The sequence below is a fragment of the Rhinoderma darwinii genome, chromosome 5 (assembly GCF_050947455.1).
Source record: "Rhinoderma darwinii isolate aRhiDar2 chromosome 5, aRhiDar2.hap1, whole genome shotgun sequence".
NCBI lineage: Eukaryota > Metazoa > Chordata > Amphibia > Anura > Rhinodermatidae > Rhinoderma > Rhinoderma darwinii.
The window spans coordinates 211,608,201-211,628,872 of record NC_134691.1 but is presented as its reverse complement, the minus strand read 5'-3'; the positions used below and the strand labels follow the sequence as shown (position 1 = coordinate 211,628,872).

The 20,672-nt window shown below is 41.5% G+C and overlaps 1 protein-coding gene across 4 annotated transcripts in view; it reads right to left on the bottom strand.

The window, feature by feature from the left end:
- Window positions 1–20,331, bottom strand: part of STARD3NL (STARD3 N-terminal like) — a 45,165-nt gene extending 24,834 nt beyond the window's left edge. Inside the window, exons 1-3 of one of the 4 annotated variants that reach the window (XM_075826924.1) lie at window positions 20,163–20,331; window positions 3,181–3,279; window positions 912–1,195 (exon numbers count right to left, since the gene is read on the bottom strand). In XM_075826924.1, the coding sequence (XP_075683039.1) occupies window positions 912–1,136 (225 nt within the window). In that variant the 5' untranslated portion in view covers window positions 1,137–1,195; window positions 3,181–3,279; window positions 20,163–20,331. The other 3 variants (XM_075826926.1, XM_075826925.1, XM_075826927.1) reach the window with 3 other exon arrangements.
- Between the last annotated feature and the right edge of the window lie 341 nt (window positions 20,332–20,672).

Sequence of the window (20,672 nt, the reverse complement as noted above, 5' to 3'; positions counted from 1 at the left end):
TTATATTGTTTTTATATATTTTACTACTTTTACACAATAAAAACACTTTTTTCTAAAGAATGTTTTAGTGTCACCATGTCCTGAGAGCCATAACTTTTTTTATTTTTTTGTCGACGAATCTGTGTAGGGCTTGTTTTTTGCGTGACAAATTGTCGTTTTTATTGGTACCATTTTGTGGTGCTTGCTACTTTTTGATCACTTTATATTCCATTTTTTAGGAAACAATGTGACCAAAAAAGGAAATTCTGCCATTGTTTTTTATTTTATTTTTTTACAGTGCTCACCGTGCGGGTTAAATAATATGATATTTTTATAGGTCAGGCCGATACCAACGCGGGGATACCAATTATGTATAGTTTTTTCCAATTTTTTCTAATTATAAAGGACTTGATCCGGGAAACAGGGCGATTACGGTTTTTATTACATAAAACTTTTATTTATTTCTCTAAAACATTTTTTTTTACTTTTTTTCACACTTACCTGGGGACTTGGAAGATCTGGTCTTCTGATCCCCAGTACAATATACTGCACTACTTGTGTAGTGCAGTGTATTGGAACTGTCATTTTACAACTGACAGTTAAGTTAAGCCTATTACGTCCTGCCTTGGGCAGGACCTTATAGGCTTCCGTACCTGGCAACCGGGAAGCTCCTGTGCCCGCTTCATCCTCAGGTCGTTACTGTACGCCCATTTGTGGGAACGCACCGCTAAAAAGGATGTACAGTAACGGCCATTTGTGGGAAGAGATTAAATGGAGAGGGATTGCTTATTGTACATTACAGTAATCAATGTAGAAATCCTGGTAATTCACTTCCTTTTTCTTGCAACTGTATGAAGGTTTGCTACGAATTAAAAGAAAAAAAATGATAAAAGTCATAAAAAGGTAACATGTATTTGAATGGAACCACTCACATTTAGCTCTATGATCCACAACAAAGTGACAAACAGGAAATCAAAAGTGGCGAAGAGGCAGAACGTTCTTCTGACATCAGATATGCTTTTTTTCCCTGAGCTCTCATATGATTCAAGTCTTGCAACCAACTCAGCACTATTAATTGAATGGACGTCAAGCAGTGAACTGTGAGAATCCAAGAGACTACTTCGTGCGTACTCGCTGTCAACTGGCTGCTGGTTCATTGTGATTGAGCAGAGAATGCCTTCTTTTCTTCTCTATCATCCCCTAAAACTATCTGTACCTGTATAAATGAATATACAGTCATTACAAGTAGAAAATAGTGTCCAAAAAAACAAAGAACATTTCCAATTAAATAAAAAAAATAATAATAATTAAAGAAATTATATTGACCTGCAGCTACCTGCTGTTTGCAATCCAGCAGCAGTGCCAGCCCTATTGCTTTACGACACTCATTGAATTACTTACCCTTTGTACCAATGTGTTCTGGTTTGGAAATGCCTCAAGTATTTAATGTGTCACTAATTTAAATATTTCTAATTTAATTTAAGGGGGGGGGGACTGTTAAGGAATCCTCTCCATAAGGCCGGATTCACACGAACATTGCAAACCTTGGACATGAAAAACTTTAGTTGCATCTGTGCTGTACGCTGCGGGTCGCGTTATCACGCATCCCCCATAGACTAGAATCTATGGAGGGAAACGCAAAAAAATAGGACATGAATAGGACAAAATAGTCCTGAATTCCCATTGCAGTGGAATTAAACACCTGTTGCTGCGTTCCCTTGCTGATTCCGGTTGATCACTGGGAGCCGGCTAAGTACCCACTTAGCTTAAATGCTGCAGAATTTCCACAACAGAATACAGCGTGGAAATTCTGCAGGATTTACAGTAGCAGCAAAGTGAATGAGATTTGAACAAATCTCATGCCCACACTGTGAGAAAAAAAAATGCAGCGAAAACTAAAATAAATTGACCTGCCATGCGGATTTTAAATCCGCAGATATGTAAATTTATGCTGCATATTCGTTGTTCTTCTGTTGTGAGTTTCCCCATGGAATTCAACGGGGATGTAAAACCTGCTAAAAACAGCCAAACGTTGCGAATTTTGTGTAGCGTAAAAATTGTAAATGAGAAAAAAAAAAGCAGAACCTTGTTTTTATAAAGAATTTTTTAAAAAAAAAAGCTTATACTTACCCCCGGCCATTGTCATAGAAACGCGTTCCACTGTACTGAGTGCAGCCCGGCCTTCTGGGATGATGTTTCATCCCATGTGACTGCTGCAACCAATCACAGGCTGCAGCGGTCACGTGGGCTATAGCGTCATCCCAGGAGGCTGGGCTGGACTCAGAACAGATGGACACGTCACCATGATAACGGCTGGGAGTGTTTGAGCTTTTTTTTGTTTTTGGTGCGGTTTTTCTGGCGGAGTTCCGGTGCGGGTTTTGGTCAAATACGCTGCGTAGTTTTACGCAGAGTATCCAACCTGTAGGAACCCAGCCTTAGAACAGGGAACCTTCCTGCGATTAGATTATCCTCAAACAAGGGTCGTGCAAATCAGATCATAACCAAATTTCTCACTTTTGAATACTGCCTTTACCAAGTAGCCTAACATAGACTTGGCTTATTGGTCAAACTTGACAAGCATAGTTATGAATGTCACTTGTGTTATAAAAAATGGAGACATGTACAAAGTTAGGCCCCATGCACACGACCGTAAAAATCATCCGTAATTGCGGACTGTAATTATGGTCCGCAATTACGGACCCATTCCCTTCTATTAACCACGGACACCTTCCCGTATATTTGCGGGAAGGTGTACGGGCCGTAGAAGTGTACAGCAAATTATGGAACATGTCCGTTCTTTTGCTTTTTACAGGGCGTGCTCCTATACTTTGTATGGGAGCAAGGGACGAAAATGCCAGTGCCTGTCCGCGGCCGCCAGCCGTGACTGTAATCGCGGGATGTGATTATGGGCACAGCCATGTGCATGGGGCCTTAGACCTTAAGTGTGGCTTTTTATAACAGCGTACAATACTAGAAATATGTATGAGACATTCTAAAGAATATGCTGTAGACTTTGCTCTGATAACGGACGTGCTGACATACTCATCCCATTAAAACACATAAAACTATTAGCGAGTATACAATGTAAGAAATACAAATGATGTTTAAAGGTGGAAGTACTTACGCAGCATGTTTATATAACTGTAAGAACAATTCTTAACACTTCTCCTTACACAGAAGAAAACAAAAGTTTTTACTCACAGATCACATGTTATTGGCCAGGTTCCAAAAGTCTTCAGTTTCCCCATGTGATGTGATAGTAAATGAAGGACGTGCCACTGAACTCTGTGTTAGAGGAAACTAGAGAGAAGAAAAAAAAAAGCAGAATCATTTTACATATGTGAAACTTCTTTTGTGTGCTATTTTAGATATTTATAACACTTTAGAACTGCTCCATTGACAGGGAATTGAAGTCCCAAATTAACCAAAACTGTAGACAAAATGAGCAAGTAAAACCTGCTTCTACTTATACTAGTGTTCCCTTCAAATTCAAGAGGTTATACCATGACTGAAGACTATACATTTGTCAGTCTCTAAAATGAACCCTCATAGAAAAGTACTTGCATTTTGCCTTTTAGTATCAAGTTAATACTAAATTTCATATAATAATACAAAACTATGCAATAGTCAGAAGTAAATGTATTGCTTATTTGGCCCGTTCATAAAAACGCTGTTAAAATAATATGTCACCAACACTAAAATGTTTTAGCATTTCACATTTTCTAAGCAGAAACATGACAAAAATTTTGGACACGCAAACACTACAGTAAATTCCCTGGAAAACCAAGAAAATGACAAACCATGATCGCTAAGCAATTTAACGGTAACCAAAGCATTGTATCACAACTGACAAAAACGTTCAAGCATTGGTGATAAAAACACTCAAGCATTGAAGAAGGTAAGGAGAAGATTAGAAGTCAGATCTTATATAGGGATTAATAATCTGATATTATTATATAGTAAAATTCCTTTATAAGTCGGCATCCGTAGGACCTGATAGGTGTTGGATTATTCGATAGTCGTAAGAGTATAAAAAAAAAAAGTAAACAAGCTTCCGAAAGATAGACCAAAATAAGAGGTTAACATAAAATATATCATTCTATTTTGATTGTCAGACATTCTTGATTATTAGATGCTTGATGAAAGAAATGTCCCTGTATTGTGCATGTATTACATGTAATGCAATTCTCTAATGTAATTAATAAAGTGGTTCCAAGATGAAGCTTGATTTTAAGTGATGCAACTCAAATGGAGGGTATGACATCACGCAATGATGAAATCAAGTTTTCAGGATATTCTCATATGTACTATGTTCTGCTGTAACAAGATATACTTCAAAGACTGATATGGACAGGAATAATAAAGAATTAGAGGAAAACCAAAATCAAAAGGGAAGGTGGAGACCCATAAGGAAAAGAAAAAGATGCTGCAAAATCCACAGTCCATGTAAATTTTCCTTCTAGGGTCAAATAGCATACCAGATGATCTTAAGTTCACTAGAAACTTTTAGGGATACCATGTTACAATTATATCTCCCATGACAGTAATTAGGTCCTTTTCACAGGGCGTTTTGGCCCTCTGTCGGAGGTATAAATCTGGAGCATATGGCATGCAATAGATACATCGCCCGGGGTCACTGGCCCTGGGGAAGCTCCTGAAGTCACTGTCCATATATGAACAGAGAAGTCAGAAGCTTTCCTAGGGCCGCAGTCACCAGGTCGAGAATGGGCTAGGGCTAACACTAACACACACATGTTGAAAATGTGCCCATGTCAACAGTTATTTTGTTATTAAAGGATTTGCTGACGATTGAAACAAGTGGCAATCATAACTTCCCGGTCTGACAATGTGTCATGTAGGTGCAATCAGAATCGCAGACATTAACATCAACTAAAAATGATCGGTATAAGTCATTTACATAGTGTAGATGTAGCTAATAGTATCTGTTCACACACTTTTCTTCCGTTCTGTCAGAATAGAAACATGCTCACATTTAAAAAAAAATAAGAAAAGAACAAAAATCTGACCCATTATAAGTCATATTTATATATATTATTTTTTTTATTTTAAAGATCATAACAGATCTGTCAAACAGACTATAATAAATCATAATGGATGCATCATGGATCCTGGTAAAAGTGGAAGTCTTGTCACCAGGTATAGTTTTAGTGTAGTAAGAAAATCAATCATATACTGAATTGAATCAAACTACTTGAATTCACAATTTTTCAACTTATCCTGTCAGCAACAACAGATGTGTTAAAATTTGCAACTGACACTGCACTTGTCTCACAACAATTGCATAGAAGTGAATGGGAACCATGGAGGTTGTATGTCTTTCCTTATTTACTTCAATTGACTCAAGGGGAGAACAGTTGTGATGTGATAATCATGAAAGCCATATTATGCTATTAAAGGGGTTTTTCTTGGACTTTGATATTGATAACCTATACTTAGGATAGATTATCAATACCAGATCGGTGGGTGTTCAACTCTCGGCACCCCCTCCAATCATTAGATTGAAAGGTCCGGTAATTGCTGTGGCCTCTTCATTGCTTACCAGGAGAAGTTCCGTACATTCGGTAGTGGCTTTGTGTGGTACTTTAGGTCTGTCCCATTCAAGTAAATGGGACTGAGCTGCAGTACCAGGCATAGCCACTACCAAATGTACGGAGCTGTTCCTGGTACATTTGGCCCCTTCAATCAACTGATCCTAACAATAGGTCATCAATATCGAAGTCCCGGAAAACCCCTCATGCACACTGCTGTATTATAGATCTGTGCTGTATGGATCCATAACACGCCAATGTGTAATACTGTACCTACGATTTTACAGTGACAAATTGAGGTTGAGGTACCTCATCACATGCCATTATAGAGGCATTATGCCATAAAAAGCATTTCTTCTGGTAAGAACACCTTGCCTCACAGAGGCACAAGTAATGTGTATAGGTGAAAATGAAACAAGTAGTGATCATAATTTGTGCCAAATTGAGGTACCGCCATCACATATGATATTATGGAGGTAATCTCCCCTAGAAGCATTTCCTCTAGGAAGAAATGTGCGAGGTACACAATGTGCATGGGTGAAAAATTGCTACTTTTGGGTCGGGTCCCCTGCTCTCGCCAATTTTCAAAAAGTGGGCATAGCTGAGCAACGCACAGCCTAACCCATTTACTATAATTTACGCCAGAAACTAGCGTAAGGTAAAGCAGAAATCTATGCCAGTTCCTGGCTAGATTTCATTCAGTGTCGAGCGACCAGCCGAAGATGCGACAAATCTATTAAGGGTCTCTTAAATGCCTCGGTCGCTACTGACCGCGGAATATCTGATAGCCGCGGTGTATAGAGCAGGCCCCAAACATCACACCCCCGCCCTATGACGTGTATTTTCGTATTTTTGGCATAGGACGTTAAGGGGTTAAAAAAAGACAGGTCAGCTCTCACGACTGTATGCATTCTCCTTGAAATAATTCTGGAGAACCTTTTCTACAAATTCTGCTATGTGCTGTTCTGGAATATTAATAAATTGACAACTGGGTGTTATCATTCACCATGGGGCACGTCCCTATAGACTCTGACACTGTCCAATTCAGCTGTCAATGTATTCATACATTTACAGGAGCAACAGCACAATGCCTTGAAGTAGAAGTATTTACTAAAACAGACATGTCAGGAGATCTGCCAGGTACTCTTTAATGCAGATATGTAATGTGGATTGAAAAAAGATAAGTATAAAACATAATCTAAAAAAATGATCAAATTACACACTCATTCCAGCTTATGCATGATCAGTATTGTAATAATCACATCCTGTAACACAACTACTAAATGCATGCCTTCCATTACATTTCAATGTATTAAGATAAGTCAAATACTGCATTGGGCTGGCTGCCACATGAATACTTTCTTTGTTCAGTCAAGTTCTTCAAATGCAGTTCTGTCAGCCAAAGAAAATCTGAAATCCAGAATTACAGTAAAGACAATAAATGGAATATTTCAAAAGATTTACGCCAGTTTTCTGGTGTGCAAGTGTGGCAAATTCTGGCACACGCCAGATTTATCATAATTTCTGACAGAAAGTAGTAGTTAAGGCACAAGTCTACACCTGCTCACAGCGGGCATAGATTGGCATTTGTGTTGCACAGACAGCCAAAAGATGTGCCAAATGTTTTAGGAAGTGTGCACCTCTTAAAATATTTGGGGCATTTTCCACCAACATGAATTACTTTAAGGGTATGTGCACACACACTAATTACGTCCGTAATTGATGGACGTATTTCGGCCGCAAGTACCGGACCGAACACAGTGCAGGGAGCTGGGCTCCTAGCATCATACTTATGTACGATGCTAGGAGTCCCTGCCTCTCTGCAGGACAACTGTCCCGTACTGTAATCATGTTTTCAATACAGGACAGTAGTTCCACGCAGAGGCAGGGACTCCTAGCATCGTACATAAGTATGATGCTAGGAGCCCGGCTCCCTTCACTGTGTTCGGTCCACTACTTGCGGCCGAAATACGTCCGTCAATTACGGACGTAATTAGTGTGTGTGCACATACCCTAAGACTGGCGTATCAAACGCCAGACTTAATATATTTCTCCCAGTGAGTTTAAACAAACAGCCATAATGCAATACTAGAAGAAAGAAATGTGTGCATTAAAGAGAGAAAGTCCACGTCTATGTTTTATTTGTATTACAATATCAAAAAGAAAAAAAAGATTTAGAAAGGAACTCATTTTTCAATGAGAGAAAATTATGTGTAATATATGTGGTAGATGCCCAACAACAGACAGTAATCCAAGTCTTATCAGAGAGAGTTCAGTCGTAGCCGGATTTGACAGATTTTTTGAGCGGATTCCGCACTAAATATCTACGACAATTTACAGTACAAAACCCGATCCAGAAAATCTGCGTGGAATTCAGGGATTGCTGAAGATTTTCAAATCCAAAGCATTCCCATTCTGTTAGGGAAATTCTGCCGATTTTCACTGCGCATTTCACTTTTTGCAAAGGAAAGTGTGAACTCTGAGGCAAATTCACAGACAAATCTGCATGTGACTCAGGCATTTTGACACAGATTCACACTAAAATTTGCAACGGAAAATGTCCACCATGTTTGGCCTCAGCCTTACCGTTATGCTTGATCTTGGGCAGTCACATTCCTGTAAAGGAAAGATTTGTTTCTTTAGACCACATAAATGAGTTAGGCCTCAAGCACACCGTCGTATGTATAATTCTTGAGGCACGTTACATAGATCATGAATACAGCGGCCATAGAAATCTATGGACCCATACTGTAGCTCTGTATGCCTCGATTTTAAGCAGAAACACACAATGTTTTCTTACGCGATCCATATGAATCTGTGAGAAAAAAAACTGTTGAATTCTCTATTGGAATTGCTTCTCACGGAGGCACCATACGAAGGCTTGGAGTGCCTACAGGTACGTATTAAAGAGGACCTGTCACTAGATCACATAAGTTGTACTGTTTAAGTTTTATTCCTGGACCCCCGTTCTAGAGATATGGCCCACTGTTGAGTTGGTTTTCTATAGGCTAATTTGCTGTAGTTAGCCAACGTGGTGGAGCTATATTCTCTGCCTCTGATGCCGAACCATCAGCGCGAGGCAGCATGAGAGTAGTTCACGCCCTGTTGGCTGACTACAGAAAATCTGCATAGAGGGAGCCAACACAACAGAGAGAGAGAGAGCGAGCGCGAGAGAGCGAGCGAGCGAGCGCGCGAGAGAAAGAGAGCGGGAGAGAGAAAGAGCGCGAGAGAAAGAGCGCGAGAGAAAGAGAGCGCGACAGAGAGAAAGAGAGCGCGACAGAGAGAAAGAGAGCGCGACAGAGAGAAAGAGAGCGCGACAGAGAGAAAGAGAGCGCGACAGAGAGAAAGAGAGCGCGACAGAGAGAAAGAGAGCGCGACAGAGAGAAAGAGAGCGCGACAGAGAAAGAGAGCGCGACAGAGAGAAAGAGAGCGCGACAGAGAGAAAGAGAGCGCGACAGAGAGAAAGAGAGCGCGACAGAGAGAGAGCGAGCGAGAGAGCGACAGAGAGAGAGCAAAAGTGAGAGAGAGCGACAGAGAGAGAGCAACAGTGAGAGAGCGACAGAGAGACAAACAATGCTTCCAGGGGTGAATAGCGCCATAATACTGCATACAAGGGAGTATGCCATAATTGTGGTATCCAACATAAAAACCTCTGTGTGAAATAGGTGCAGTAGGGCCCTAGAGACTTCTATGGGTGTCATATTATGGGTATGTACAACTCAGAGGTTGTACCAAGTCATGAGAAATTCTGTAAGAAACAGCTATCTGCTCCTTTATGAGCAGGGGAGATTTGGGAGAGACGCTGCAGAAAAACGTTCCCTATTCTCCCTTTGATGTCAGGGGGACACAGGGGATGTTTTGATTGACCATTAGCAAAAGGTACATTGTTGTTTAAAATTCCGAGCAAGCAGGACTTCCATATATTCCAGAACCATACAGTTATCAGTCCACCCTAAAGCCAACACACATATTTGCTAAGCCTGCTTTAATTGCGAAGTAAATTGATCTTTTACCATATCTGTGCTACAAGAGAATAACACATAAAATCAAATATGACCTATAGCCTCATTTCTTCTTTTCCCCGTACACAAAGCAATAAACCTGTTATGGTTCATAGCCGTGATCTATAGCAGCTGCCATTTCAAGAACTTTACTACATTACACGTTTATCATTAATCCTACAGCATTTAGTAGATGAATTTAAAAAACAACAATTAACAAGCATTAGAATCCTAATAAATAGACAGAAAAAAAGAAAACAACGCGCGTTTCCTTCCAACACTCAGAATCGTGATCATTTTATAAAGTTCACACTTGCACTGTATAGTCCGTTACTCTGATCCGTTTTTTAGGTTAGAATAAGGATAAAACCGGATCCGTTAAAAATCCTACTAAAATCAAAATAGTATTATTAATAGTATCCGTTAAATGGATACGTCGTGAACTGGGGTCATGAGAATTCATGAGATTTCTGTTAAACGGATACCATTAAAGTCTATAGGTTAAGATGCCGCTATTAGGCATCCGTTTAACATATCAGTCACCCATAGACTATTAATTCACGAAAGGCTATTTAATGGTCCATGACGTATACATTAAACTTATACCTGTCACGTATGCCATACAGTGGCATCTGTCACCTATAGGCTCCCATATTTTAAAAAAAAGTATACCGCGCAATATATGCTTTTTGCGGGATAGAATAGCGTAGTCTACTATGGGATTCCATCCTTCAAAAAAACAGGTATACTAACTGACTGTACAGGATCAGTACAAGTTAAATGGTGCACTGTATTAAACATTTACTCCACTGTACGTAGAACCTATCCATATATAAAATTTGAACAAGTGCTCAAAGGTAAACATACCCTCTAAACGTGGAAAATACTTGTGTGCTACACGTGTACCTGGTTAAAGGGAGTCTGCTGCAGTAAATCTAGGTTCCTCTGTGCTTCTTTTGAGATATGTGTTTTTACAAGAGATCTAAGGGTATGTTCACACGGCTTATTTTCAGCCGTTTTTCAGCCCGTAATCTGCCCATTGATTTCAATGGGAAAAACGGCGTTTCGTTCCGACGGAGCATAAAAAAACGCCCCGTAAAAAGAAGTGCATGTCACTTCTTGAGCCATTTTTGGAGCCGTTTTTCATTGTGTCAATAGAAAAACAGCTCCAAAAACGGCCGCAAAAAAACGCATCAAAAAACGTATGATGCTTAAAAAACGGCTGAAAATCAGACGCTGTTTTTCCCTTGAAAACAGCTCCGTATTTTACAGCCGTTTTTAGTTTAGCATGTGTACATACCCTTAGGGCTGATTCAGACGGCCGTGAATTGCGTCTGTGCAGGTCGCGTGGTTTTCACATGGCACGCATGGACCAATAGAAGTCTATGGGCCAGTACAGACAGTCCGTGCTTTTTGCGCAGCGTTTATCCGCTGCGTAAAAAGCGCGGCACGTTCAATATCTCCGAGTATTTCGCACATCACAGACCCATTGAAGTCAAAGGGTGCGTGAAAACCACGCATGCCGCACGGAAGCACTTCCGTGCGAACTGCCTGTTTCGCGCAACAGCAGTAAAAGGATGAATGTAAACAGAAAAGCACCACTGTACTGTACCCCACAAAAGTGATTCCATTTAGGAAACTACACCTTTCAAGAAATGTATCTAGGGGTATATTGAGCATTTTGACCCCACAGGTTTTTTTGCAGAAATTATTGGAAGTAGGCGGTGAAAATGAAAATCTAAATTTTTTCAAAGAAAATGTAGGTTTAGCGATTTTTTTTTTTCATCTCCACAAGGACTAAAGGAGAAAAAGCACCACAACATTTGTAAAGCAATAGAACAATACCCCATATGTGGTAATAAACGGCTGTTTGGACACACGGCAGGGCTCAGAATGGAAAGAGCACCATTTGGATTTTAGAGCTTAAATTTAGCAGGAATGGTTTGCGGAGGCCATGTCGCATTTGCAAAGCCCCTGAGGGAACAAAACAGTGGAAACCCCCACAAGTGACACCATTTTGGAAACTACACCCCTTGAGGAAATTATCTAGGGGTATAGTGAGCATTTTGACCCCACAAGATTTTTGCAGAAATTATTGGAAGTAGACTGGGAAAATGAAAATCTAAATTTCAAATAAAAATGTAGGTTTAGCTCACTTTTCATTTCCACAAGGACTAAAGGAGAAAAAGAACCCCAACATTTGTAAAGCAATTTCTCCTGAGTAAAACATTACCCCATATGTGGTCATAAATTGCTGTTTGGACACACGGCAGGGCTCAGAAGGGAAGGAGTGCCATTTAGATTTTGAAATGGTTTCTAGGCTCCATGTCACATTTGCTAAGTCCCTGTAGTACTAGTACAGTGGAAACACCCCATTTGGGAAACTACACCCCTTGAGGAATCATCTTAGGGGTATAGTGAGAATTTTGACCCCAAAGGTTTTTTGCTGAATAAATTACAATTAAGTCGTGAAAATGAAAAAATTATGTTTTTTTGCCAATAAGATGTAGTTTTAGATCAACATTTTTTTATTTTCACAAAAAAAGAAAAAAGAAACAGCGCCCCAAATGTGTAAAGCAATTTCTCCCGAGCATGGTAAGGGTATGTTCAAACGGCCTATTTTCAGACATTTTTCGGGCCGTTTACGCGTAAAAAAACGGTGCGAAAAAGAAGCGCAGGACACTTCTTGGGACGTTTTTGAAGCCATTTTCTATAGACTCTATTGAAAAAAGCACCAAAAACGCTGCAAAAATCGCGAGTGGCACAAAAAAACACCTGAAAATGTCTCTTGAAAACAGCTCCGTATTATGAGACGCTTTTGACTCTGCGTGTGAACGTAACCTTACACACCCATATGTGGTTATAAACTGCTGTTTACATATATGGGAGGGTTCAAAAGAAAAGTAGTGGTATTTTGCAGGAATAGTTTGTGGATGCCATGTCGCATTCGCAAACCCCGGATGTACAAAAAGAAGGGTTCTCCCGGGTATGGTAATGCCTTACTTGAAGATGTAAGCTGCCGTTTGGGCTAAGAAGGGAAGGAGCGCCATTTGGTGAATGGATTATGCTTGGTAGTAGTTTTGTATGAGTATTACTGGTATTTCAGTTTATAATGTGGGGGCATATGTAAGCTGTGCTTAGTAAATCAGGGCATAATAAGAGGGTATAATAATCGGGTAAATAATACAAGTATCCATAGATGTGTGGTATGCTGTGAAGCAATCTGTTATGCGCAGGCTGGTGTCGCACTGATAAACGGTGTCCTTTCTTAACCCCTTAACTGCACATTTTGGTAACTTTTTCTCCTTTGTAGTTTTGGAAGTTCTGCGGGGAAAGCGTTGCGCTGATATAATACAGGAACCCTCGCTTCCAGCAGAGGTCCTATGTCCCTTCCTAGTTCCTAAAGACTAGGGCACTGAAACTGAAGGAATGCTCCCTTCCGGCCTGCACATCGGGATGTTTTTTCATCACCACATTACTAGTGCCATTACTTTTTTTTATTCTTTGGTTGATGGAGCTGTGTGCGGGCTTGTTTTTTGCGAGACGGGCTGTAGATTTTATTGGTACCATTTTTGGACACATACGACTTTTTGATCACTTTTTATTTCATTTTTGGAAGAGGAAATTACCAAAAAACAAGCAATTCTGGAATCGTTTTTTTCGGGTTTTTCACAGATTTTACCGTGCGCCATAAATTACATGTTAATTTTATTCTGCGGGTCAATATGATTACGGCGATACCGAATTGATAGTTTTTTTCATGTATTGCAGCTTTTGCACTATAAAATCACTTTTCTTTTTAAAAATCATTTGTTTTCTGAGTCGCCATAATCTAAGACCCATAACTTTTTTATTTGGACAAAGCTGTGTCAGGAATTTTTCTTTGCGGGACGGGTTGACGTTTTTATTGGTACTATTTTGGAGTAAATGCGACTTTATGATCACTTCCATTCAATTTTTTTGGGGATGAGATGTGACCTAAAAACTGGAATTCCGGCATTGTTTTTAATTATTTTTTTATACGGCGGGATAACTTACATAATAGCTTTATAGTTTGAGTCGTTACGGAGGTGGCAATACCAATTATACATAGTTTTGTTTTTTACAATAATAAGACTTACTATGGGAAAAAAGGCATTTTGGCTGTTTTTTACTTGAAACAACTTTTTTGACAACATTTTTATTAACTTTTTTTATTTTTCCCAGTAGGGGACTTGAAGGCCTGAAGCCCCGATCAGTATTCTAATACACTGTATTAGAGCTGTCAGTTATTCACTGCCAGCAAGCCTATGAGGACACACGGAAGGCGGGTCCTCATCGGCTTCCATACAAGGTACATATGGCGTTATCTACAGGGGACGACGACGACGTAAGACGTAATCTACAGGGGGGATTGGGGCTGTAAGACGTTATCTACAGGGGGGATTGGGGCTGTAAGACGTTATCTACAGGGGGGATTGGGGCTGTAAGACGTTATCTACAGGGGGGATTGGGGCTGTAAGACGTTATCTACAGGGGGGATTGGGGCTGTAAGACGTTATCTACAGGGGGGATTGGGGCTGTAAGACGTAATCTACAGGGGGGATTGGGGCTGTAAGACGTAATCTACAGGGGGGATTGGGGCTGTAAGACGTTATCTACAGGGGGGATTGGGGCTGTAAGACGTTATCTACAGGGGGGATTGGGGCTGTAAGACGTTATCTACAGGGGGGATTGGGGCTGTAAGACGTTATCTACAGGGGGGATTGGGGCTGTAAGACGTTATCTACAGGGGGGATTGGGGCTGTAAGACGTTATCTACAGGGGGGATTGGGGCTGTAAGACGTTATCTACAGGGGGGATTGGGGCTGTAAGACGTTATCTACAGGGGGGATTGGGGCTGTAAGACGTTATCTACAGGGGGGATTGGGGCTGTAAGACGTTATCTACAGGGGGGATTGGGGCTGTAAGACGTTATCTACAGGGGGGATTGGGGCTGTAAGACGTTATCTACAGGGGGGATTGGGGCTGTAAGACGTTATCTACAGGGGGGATTGGGGCTGTAAGACGTTATCTACAGGGGGGATTGGGGCTGTAAGACGTTATCTACAGGGGGGATTGGGGCTGTAAGACGTTATCTACAGGGGGGATTGGGGCTGTAAGACGTTATCTACTGGGGGGATTGGGGCTGTAAGACGTTATCTACAGGGGGGATTGGGGCTGTAAGACGTTATCTACAGGGGGGATTGGGGCTGTAAGACGTTATCTACAGGGAGCTGTGTATGGTGCTATCTATAGGGGGGCGCTGTGTGGTGGAATCTATAGGGAGGCACTATCTACAAGGGGGGGGTTGTGTGATACCCAGCGGAGGGGGGCCCCAGTCAAAAGTTTGCTATGGGGCCCAGTCTTTCCTAGTTACGCCCCTGACCATGTGCCTCACGTAAAAAAAAATGGAAGGTGTTTTTATTTTTGGGGTTATATTTTTACTGTTGGCAAAATATCATTTTGATATCGACAATCACAATACTACACGATATATCAGTGTCAAAGTCCAATTTCTGGTATCGTGAGAACCCTGAATAAAGTAATGTGTCGTGTACCATGTGTTCTCATGCTTTTAATGTGATATATTAATCCCACTCCGCGGACTTAACCTAAATCTCTGTCCTCTTTAATCCTTGCACTTTCATTTACTGACTTATTCCGTACTAAGTATGCAATGGCCCATTTATTTTTCTAACATACTGTAATTGTAGAATGGATTAGATACCTACATAAACAAGTACCTCTAGGAATACCAATGGTCATTACCTACAAGGTACCCTCACCTTTAGTTCATTTATGCTTATACATTGGGAAATTGTAAACAAAGCAATTCTATGGTATGTACAAAGAGGAGCAATGCAATAAAAAATAGGGAAGTAGTAGCAACATGAGTGTATTCCAGGGGTATCGTAAACTGCAGGGAATTGTAATACTCATAATTCCCTAATAACGCTGTACTGCTGAAAAGTCTACCTTCTCGCAAAATGTAGACATTGCAGAGGGTCCACATGCACGAGCGACTTGCCAAATTACCAAAACTTGTTAGCAAAGTCCCATAAATAACACAAGCAGCTGTAATGTGGGCAACAATTTCAAACACACGTGCTACCAAATATCCATCCAATGTGACGGATAGGAAAATAGAACTTCCAACTCAGGTTGTCAATTATTTAATATTGTACATTAACAATCAATAACACTTGTTTAATGACGTTTAGCTAATTTTCAGCTTATGTTGTAGAAACGTTTTGCAATGTATATCGTGGGACATATATATATATATATATATATATATATATATGTCACTATTATAATGTAGAGTACACAGCTCAGCACAACTCACATCCAGTAGAGTTCTCCCTTATTCCGATATAAGCTCTCTCTCTCTCATGTCAGGTCCAGTAGCAGTCTCCTTTATTCCAATATGAGCTCTCAATTATGTCAGGTCTAATATGAGCTCTCAGTTATGTCAGGTCTAATATGAGCTCTCAATTATGTCAGGTCTAATATGAGCTCTCAATTATGTCAGGTCTAATATGAGCTCTCAATTATGTCAGGTCCAATACGAGCTCTCAATTATGTCAGGTCCAATACGAGCTCTCAATTATGTCAGGTCTAATACGAGCTCTCAATTATGTCAGGTCCAATACGAGCTCTCAATTATGTCAGGTCTAATACGAGCTCTCAATTATGTCAGGTCTAATATGAGCTCTCAATTATGTCAGGTCCAATACGAGCTCTCAATTATGTCAGGTCTAATACGAGCTCTCAATTATGTCAGGTCGAATACGAGCTCTCAATTATGTCAGGTCTAATACGAGCTCTCAATTATGTCAGGTCTAATATGTGCACTCTATTATGTCAGGTCCAATACGAGCTCTCAATTATGTCAGGTCCAATACGAGCTCTCAATTATGTCAGGTCCAATACGAGCTCTCAATTATGTCAGGTCTAATATGTGCACTCAATTATGTCAGGTCTAATATGAGCTCTCAATTATGTCAGGTCCAATACGAGCTCTCAATTATGTCAGGTCTAATATGTGCACTCAATTATGTCAGGTCCAATACGAGCTCTCAATTATGTCAGGTCCAATACGAGCTCTCAATTATGTCAGGTCTAATACGAGCTCTCAATTATGTCAGGTCTAATATGAGCTCTCAATTATGTCAGGTCTAATACGAGCTCTCAATTATGTCAGGTCCAATACGAGCTCTCAATTATGTCAGGTCTAATACGAGCTCTCAATTATGTCAGGTCGAATACGAGCTCTCTATTATGTCAGGTCCAATACGAGCTCTCAATTATGTCAGGTCCAATACGAGCTCTCAATTATGTCAGGTCTAATATGTGCACTCAATTATGTCAGGTCTAATATGAGCTCTCAGTTATGTCATGTCCAGTATGAGCTCCCCATTATATGTAAAGATGAGCAAACTCAAAGTAGAGATGATCAGAATCTAATACGGTTCGAATTTCCCAAAAGTTTTGGATTAGCTGAAATCCCAAACTTTTGGGGTTTGCGAAGAATGAATGTGCAAAACGGCGCCCGCCAATGTGCGGCAGCCGCATTTTACATTAAAGAAAAAAAAATGTGGGGAGAAGAGGAGATAAAAAAAAACATATTGCCTCCCCTTGTGACCCGTCCCTGACGGCCTACTGATATGACATTGTTTTGCTGTAACGCTGCAGCTAGTCACAGGGCATTGTGTACGGTATTTTATTTTAGGGGTGGAATTGCAAGTGCCCCAATTGCCGTGTTTGACTCTCTGTTGTCTTCTAGGATTGTATCAAACTCAGAGTCAGACAGGGCAATCGGGGTACTTGCAATTTGCTGCATATTTACTTGGACCAAATAGAATTTCGGGATATTTGCTCATCTTAAATTATGAACTCTCCATTATGTCAGATCCAGTATGAGTTCTCCATTATGTCAGGTGCAGTATGAGCCCTGACCCAAATATCAGGTCCAGTATGCACCCTCTCCCCTTATATTAGGTTCACCATGTGTTCTTCCCTATGACGGGTTCAGCAGAGCTCTCCCTTAAATTACGTCCAATAGAGATTTCCCCTTTAGCAGGTCCAGTAGAGCTCTAGTAGAGTTCTCTCCCTTATGTCGGGTCTAGTAGAGTTCTCCCCTTGTGCCAGGTCTAGTGGAGTTCTCCCCTTATATCTGGCTTTGCAAAGCCCTGTCCCTAAGGTCAGTAGAGCTCTCTTTATTTCAGGTGCATGTCAGATTTAGTAAAGCTCCCTTTTATGTCAGGTCCAGTAGAGCACTCCCCCATATATCAGGTCCAGTAGACTACTTCCTCTTATGTCTGGATTAGTAGAGCTCCCCTTATGTCGTCTTTTAGAGCCCCCCCCCCCTTAGATATAGTAAAGCCCCCCTTATGTCAGGTCAAGTAGAGCTCTTATTATATCAGGTATAGTTGAGCTCTCCATTTAAATCAGACGCAGTAGCGCACTCCCCCTCATATCAGGTGTAGTAGAGCCCTCCTTATGTCAGGTGTAATAGAGCCACCCTTACATCAGGTCTAGTACAGCTCCACTTATGTTAGGTCTAGTAGAGCTCCCCTTATGTCAGGTCCAGTTGAGCACTCTCCCTTACGTCAAGCCTAGTAGAGCTACCCCTTATGTCAGGTCTAGTAGAGCTACCCCTTACGTCAGGTCTAGTAGAGCTACCCCTTACATCAGGTCTAGTAGAGCTACCCCTTACATCAGGTCTAGTAGAGCTACCCCTTACGTCAGGTCTAGTATAGCTCCTGCTTGTCAGGTCTAGTAGAACCCGCTCTCCCCCTATATCAGGTCTAGTAAAGTCCCCACTTATGTCAGGTCTAGTAGAGCATCCTTATGTCAGATAGTGTAGAATTCCCTTATGTCAGGTCTAGTAGATTTCCCCCTTATGTCAGATAAAGTAGAGACCCTTTTATGTCTGGTATAGTAGAATCTCCCCTTATATCAGGTCTAGTAGACTACTTCCTCTTATGTCTGGATTAGTAGAGCTCCCCTTATGTCGTCTTTTAGAGCCCCCCCCCCTTAGATATAGTAAAGCCCCCCTTATGTCAGGTCAAGTAGAGCTCTTATTATATCAGGTATAGTTGAGCTCTCTATTTAAATCAGACGCAGTAGCGCACTCCCCCTCATATCAGGTGTAGTAGAGCCCTCCTTATGTCAGGTGTAATAGAGCCACCCTTACATCAGGTCTAGTAGAGCTCCCCTTATGTCAGGTCCAGTTGAGCACTCTCCCTTACGTCAAGCCTAGTAGAGCTACCCCTTATGTCAGGTCTAGTAGAGCTACCCCTTACGTCAGGTCTAGTAGAGTCCCCCTTATGTCAGGTCTAGTAGAGCTACCCCTTACATCAGGTCTAGTAGAGCTACCCCTTACGTCAGGTCTAGTATAGCTCCTGCTTGTCAGGTCTAGTAGAACCCGCTCTCCCCCTATATCAGGTCTAGTAAAGTCCCCACTTATGTCAGGTCTAGTAGAGCATCCTTATGTCAGATAGTGTAGAATTCCCTTATGTCAGGTCTAGTAGATTTCCCCCTTATGTCAGATAAAGTAGAGACCCTTTTATGTCTGGTATAGTAGAATCTCCCCTTATATCAGGTCTAGTAGAGCCCCCCTTATATCAGGTCTAGTAGAGTCCCCCTTATGTCAGGTCTAGTAGAGCTACCCCTTACATCAGGTCTAGTAGAGCTACCCCTTACGTCAGGTCTAGTATAGCTCCTGCTTGTCAGGTCTAGTAGAACCCGCTCTCCCCCTATATCAGGTCTAGTAAAGTCCCCACTTATGTCAGGTCTAGTAGAGCATCCTTATGTCAGATAGTGTAGAATTCCCTTATGTCAGGTCTAGTAGATTTCCCCCTTATGTCAGATAAAGTAGAGACCCTTTTATGTCTGGTATAGTAGAATCTCCCCTTATATCAGGTCTAGTAGACTACTTCCTCTTATGTCTGGATTAGTAGAGCTCCCCTTATGTCGTCTTTTAGAGCCCCCCCCCCCTTAGATATAGTAAAGCCCCCCTTATGTCAGGTCAAGTAGAGCTCTTATTATATCAGGTATAGTTGAGCTCTCTATTTAAATCAGACGCAGTAGCGCACTCCCCCTCATATCAGGTGTAGTAGAGAGTCCCTTCTTATGTCACATCTAGTATAGCCCCTCTTATGTCAGGTTTACTAGAGCCCCTCTTATGTCAGGTTTAGTAGAGAGTCCCTCCTTATGTCAGATGTAGTAGGGACCCTCTTATGTCAGGTCTACTACAGCCACTCTTACCAGGTCTGGTAGAACCCCTCGTATATCAGTCAGGTCTAGTAGTTCCCCCTTATAGCAGGTCTAGTAGAGTAGAGCCCCCCTTGTGTCAGGTCTAGCACAGCCCCCCTTGTGTCACGTCTAGAAGAGCCCCCTCCTTACCACTGACACATATCTCCTCCCTGTCACAAGCAGCAGTGCTGTGTTCTGCACGTCTTGTACTCCTCTGCCGCCTCTCCCAGCTCCCTCCCGTTGTTTTCTCTCCTCTATATCCGGCCTGTCAGAAGCTCACGCTGTACTCACATCCCGGCAGTCTTCCGTCACTTCCCCGGTGTGACCCCACCTATTCCCGCCTTACGTCTACCTGTTTCCAGCGTCTGCTTCTTCTGTGTCGCCGGGACCGTGGCGTTGTGCCCGGGCAGCGTGACACTCCGGAGAAGGCGCTCGGCGCAGGAGCGTCGTGAGGGGAGGGGAATGAAGAACAGCAGTTCTGCTGCCTCACAGCTCGACAACAACACTAGTCTCCACATGAGAATTATGTAGCCTCAAATATGCGCTCACTGCTATAGCTCTACACGTGATTATATGCTAGGGAAATGCACAAAGAGCAATTCCATAAAAGGCTTCATTTATCGGGATTGCTGCCTTGTGGAGGCTCTCACAGTCCTAATAAAACAAATTCCTGTAACCCCTTCAGGACTGAGCCTGTTTTGGCCTTGAGAAGGAAGCCGATTTTTTCAAATCTGACGTGTCACTTTATGTGGTAATAACTCCGGAATGCTTATACCTATCCAAGCGATTCTGAGATTGTTTTCTCGTGACATATTGTACTTTATGATAGTGGAAAAATTTGGTCGAAAAATTCAGTATTTAT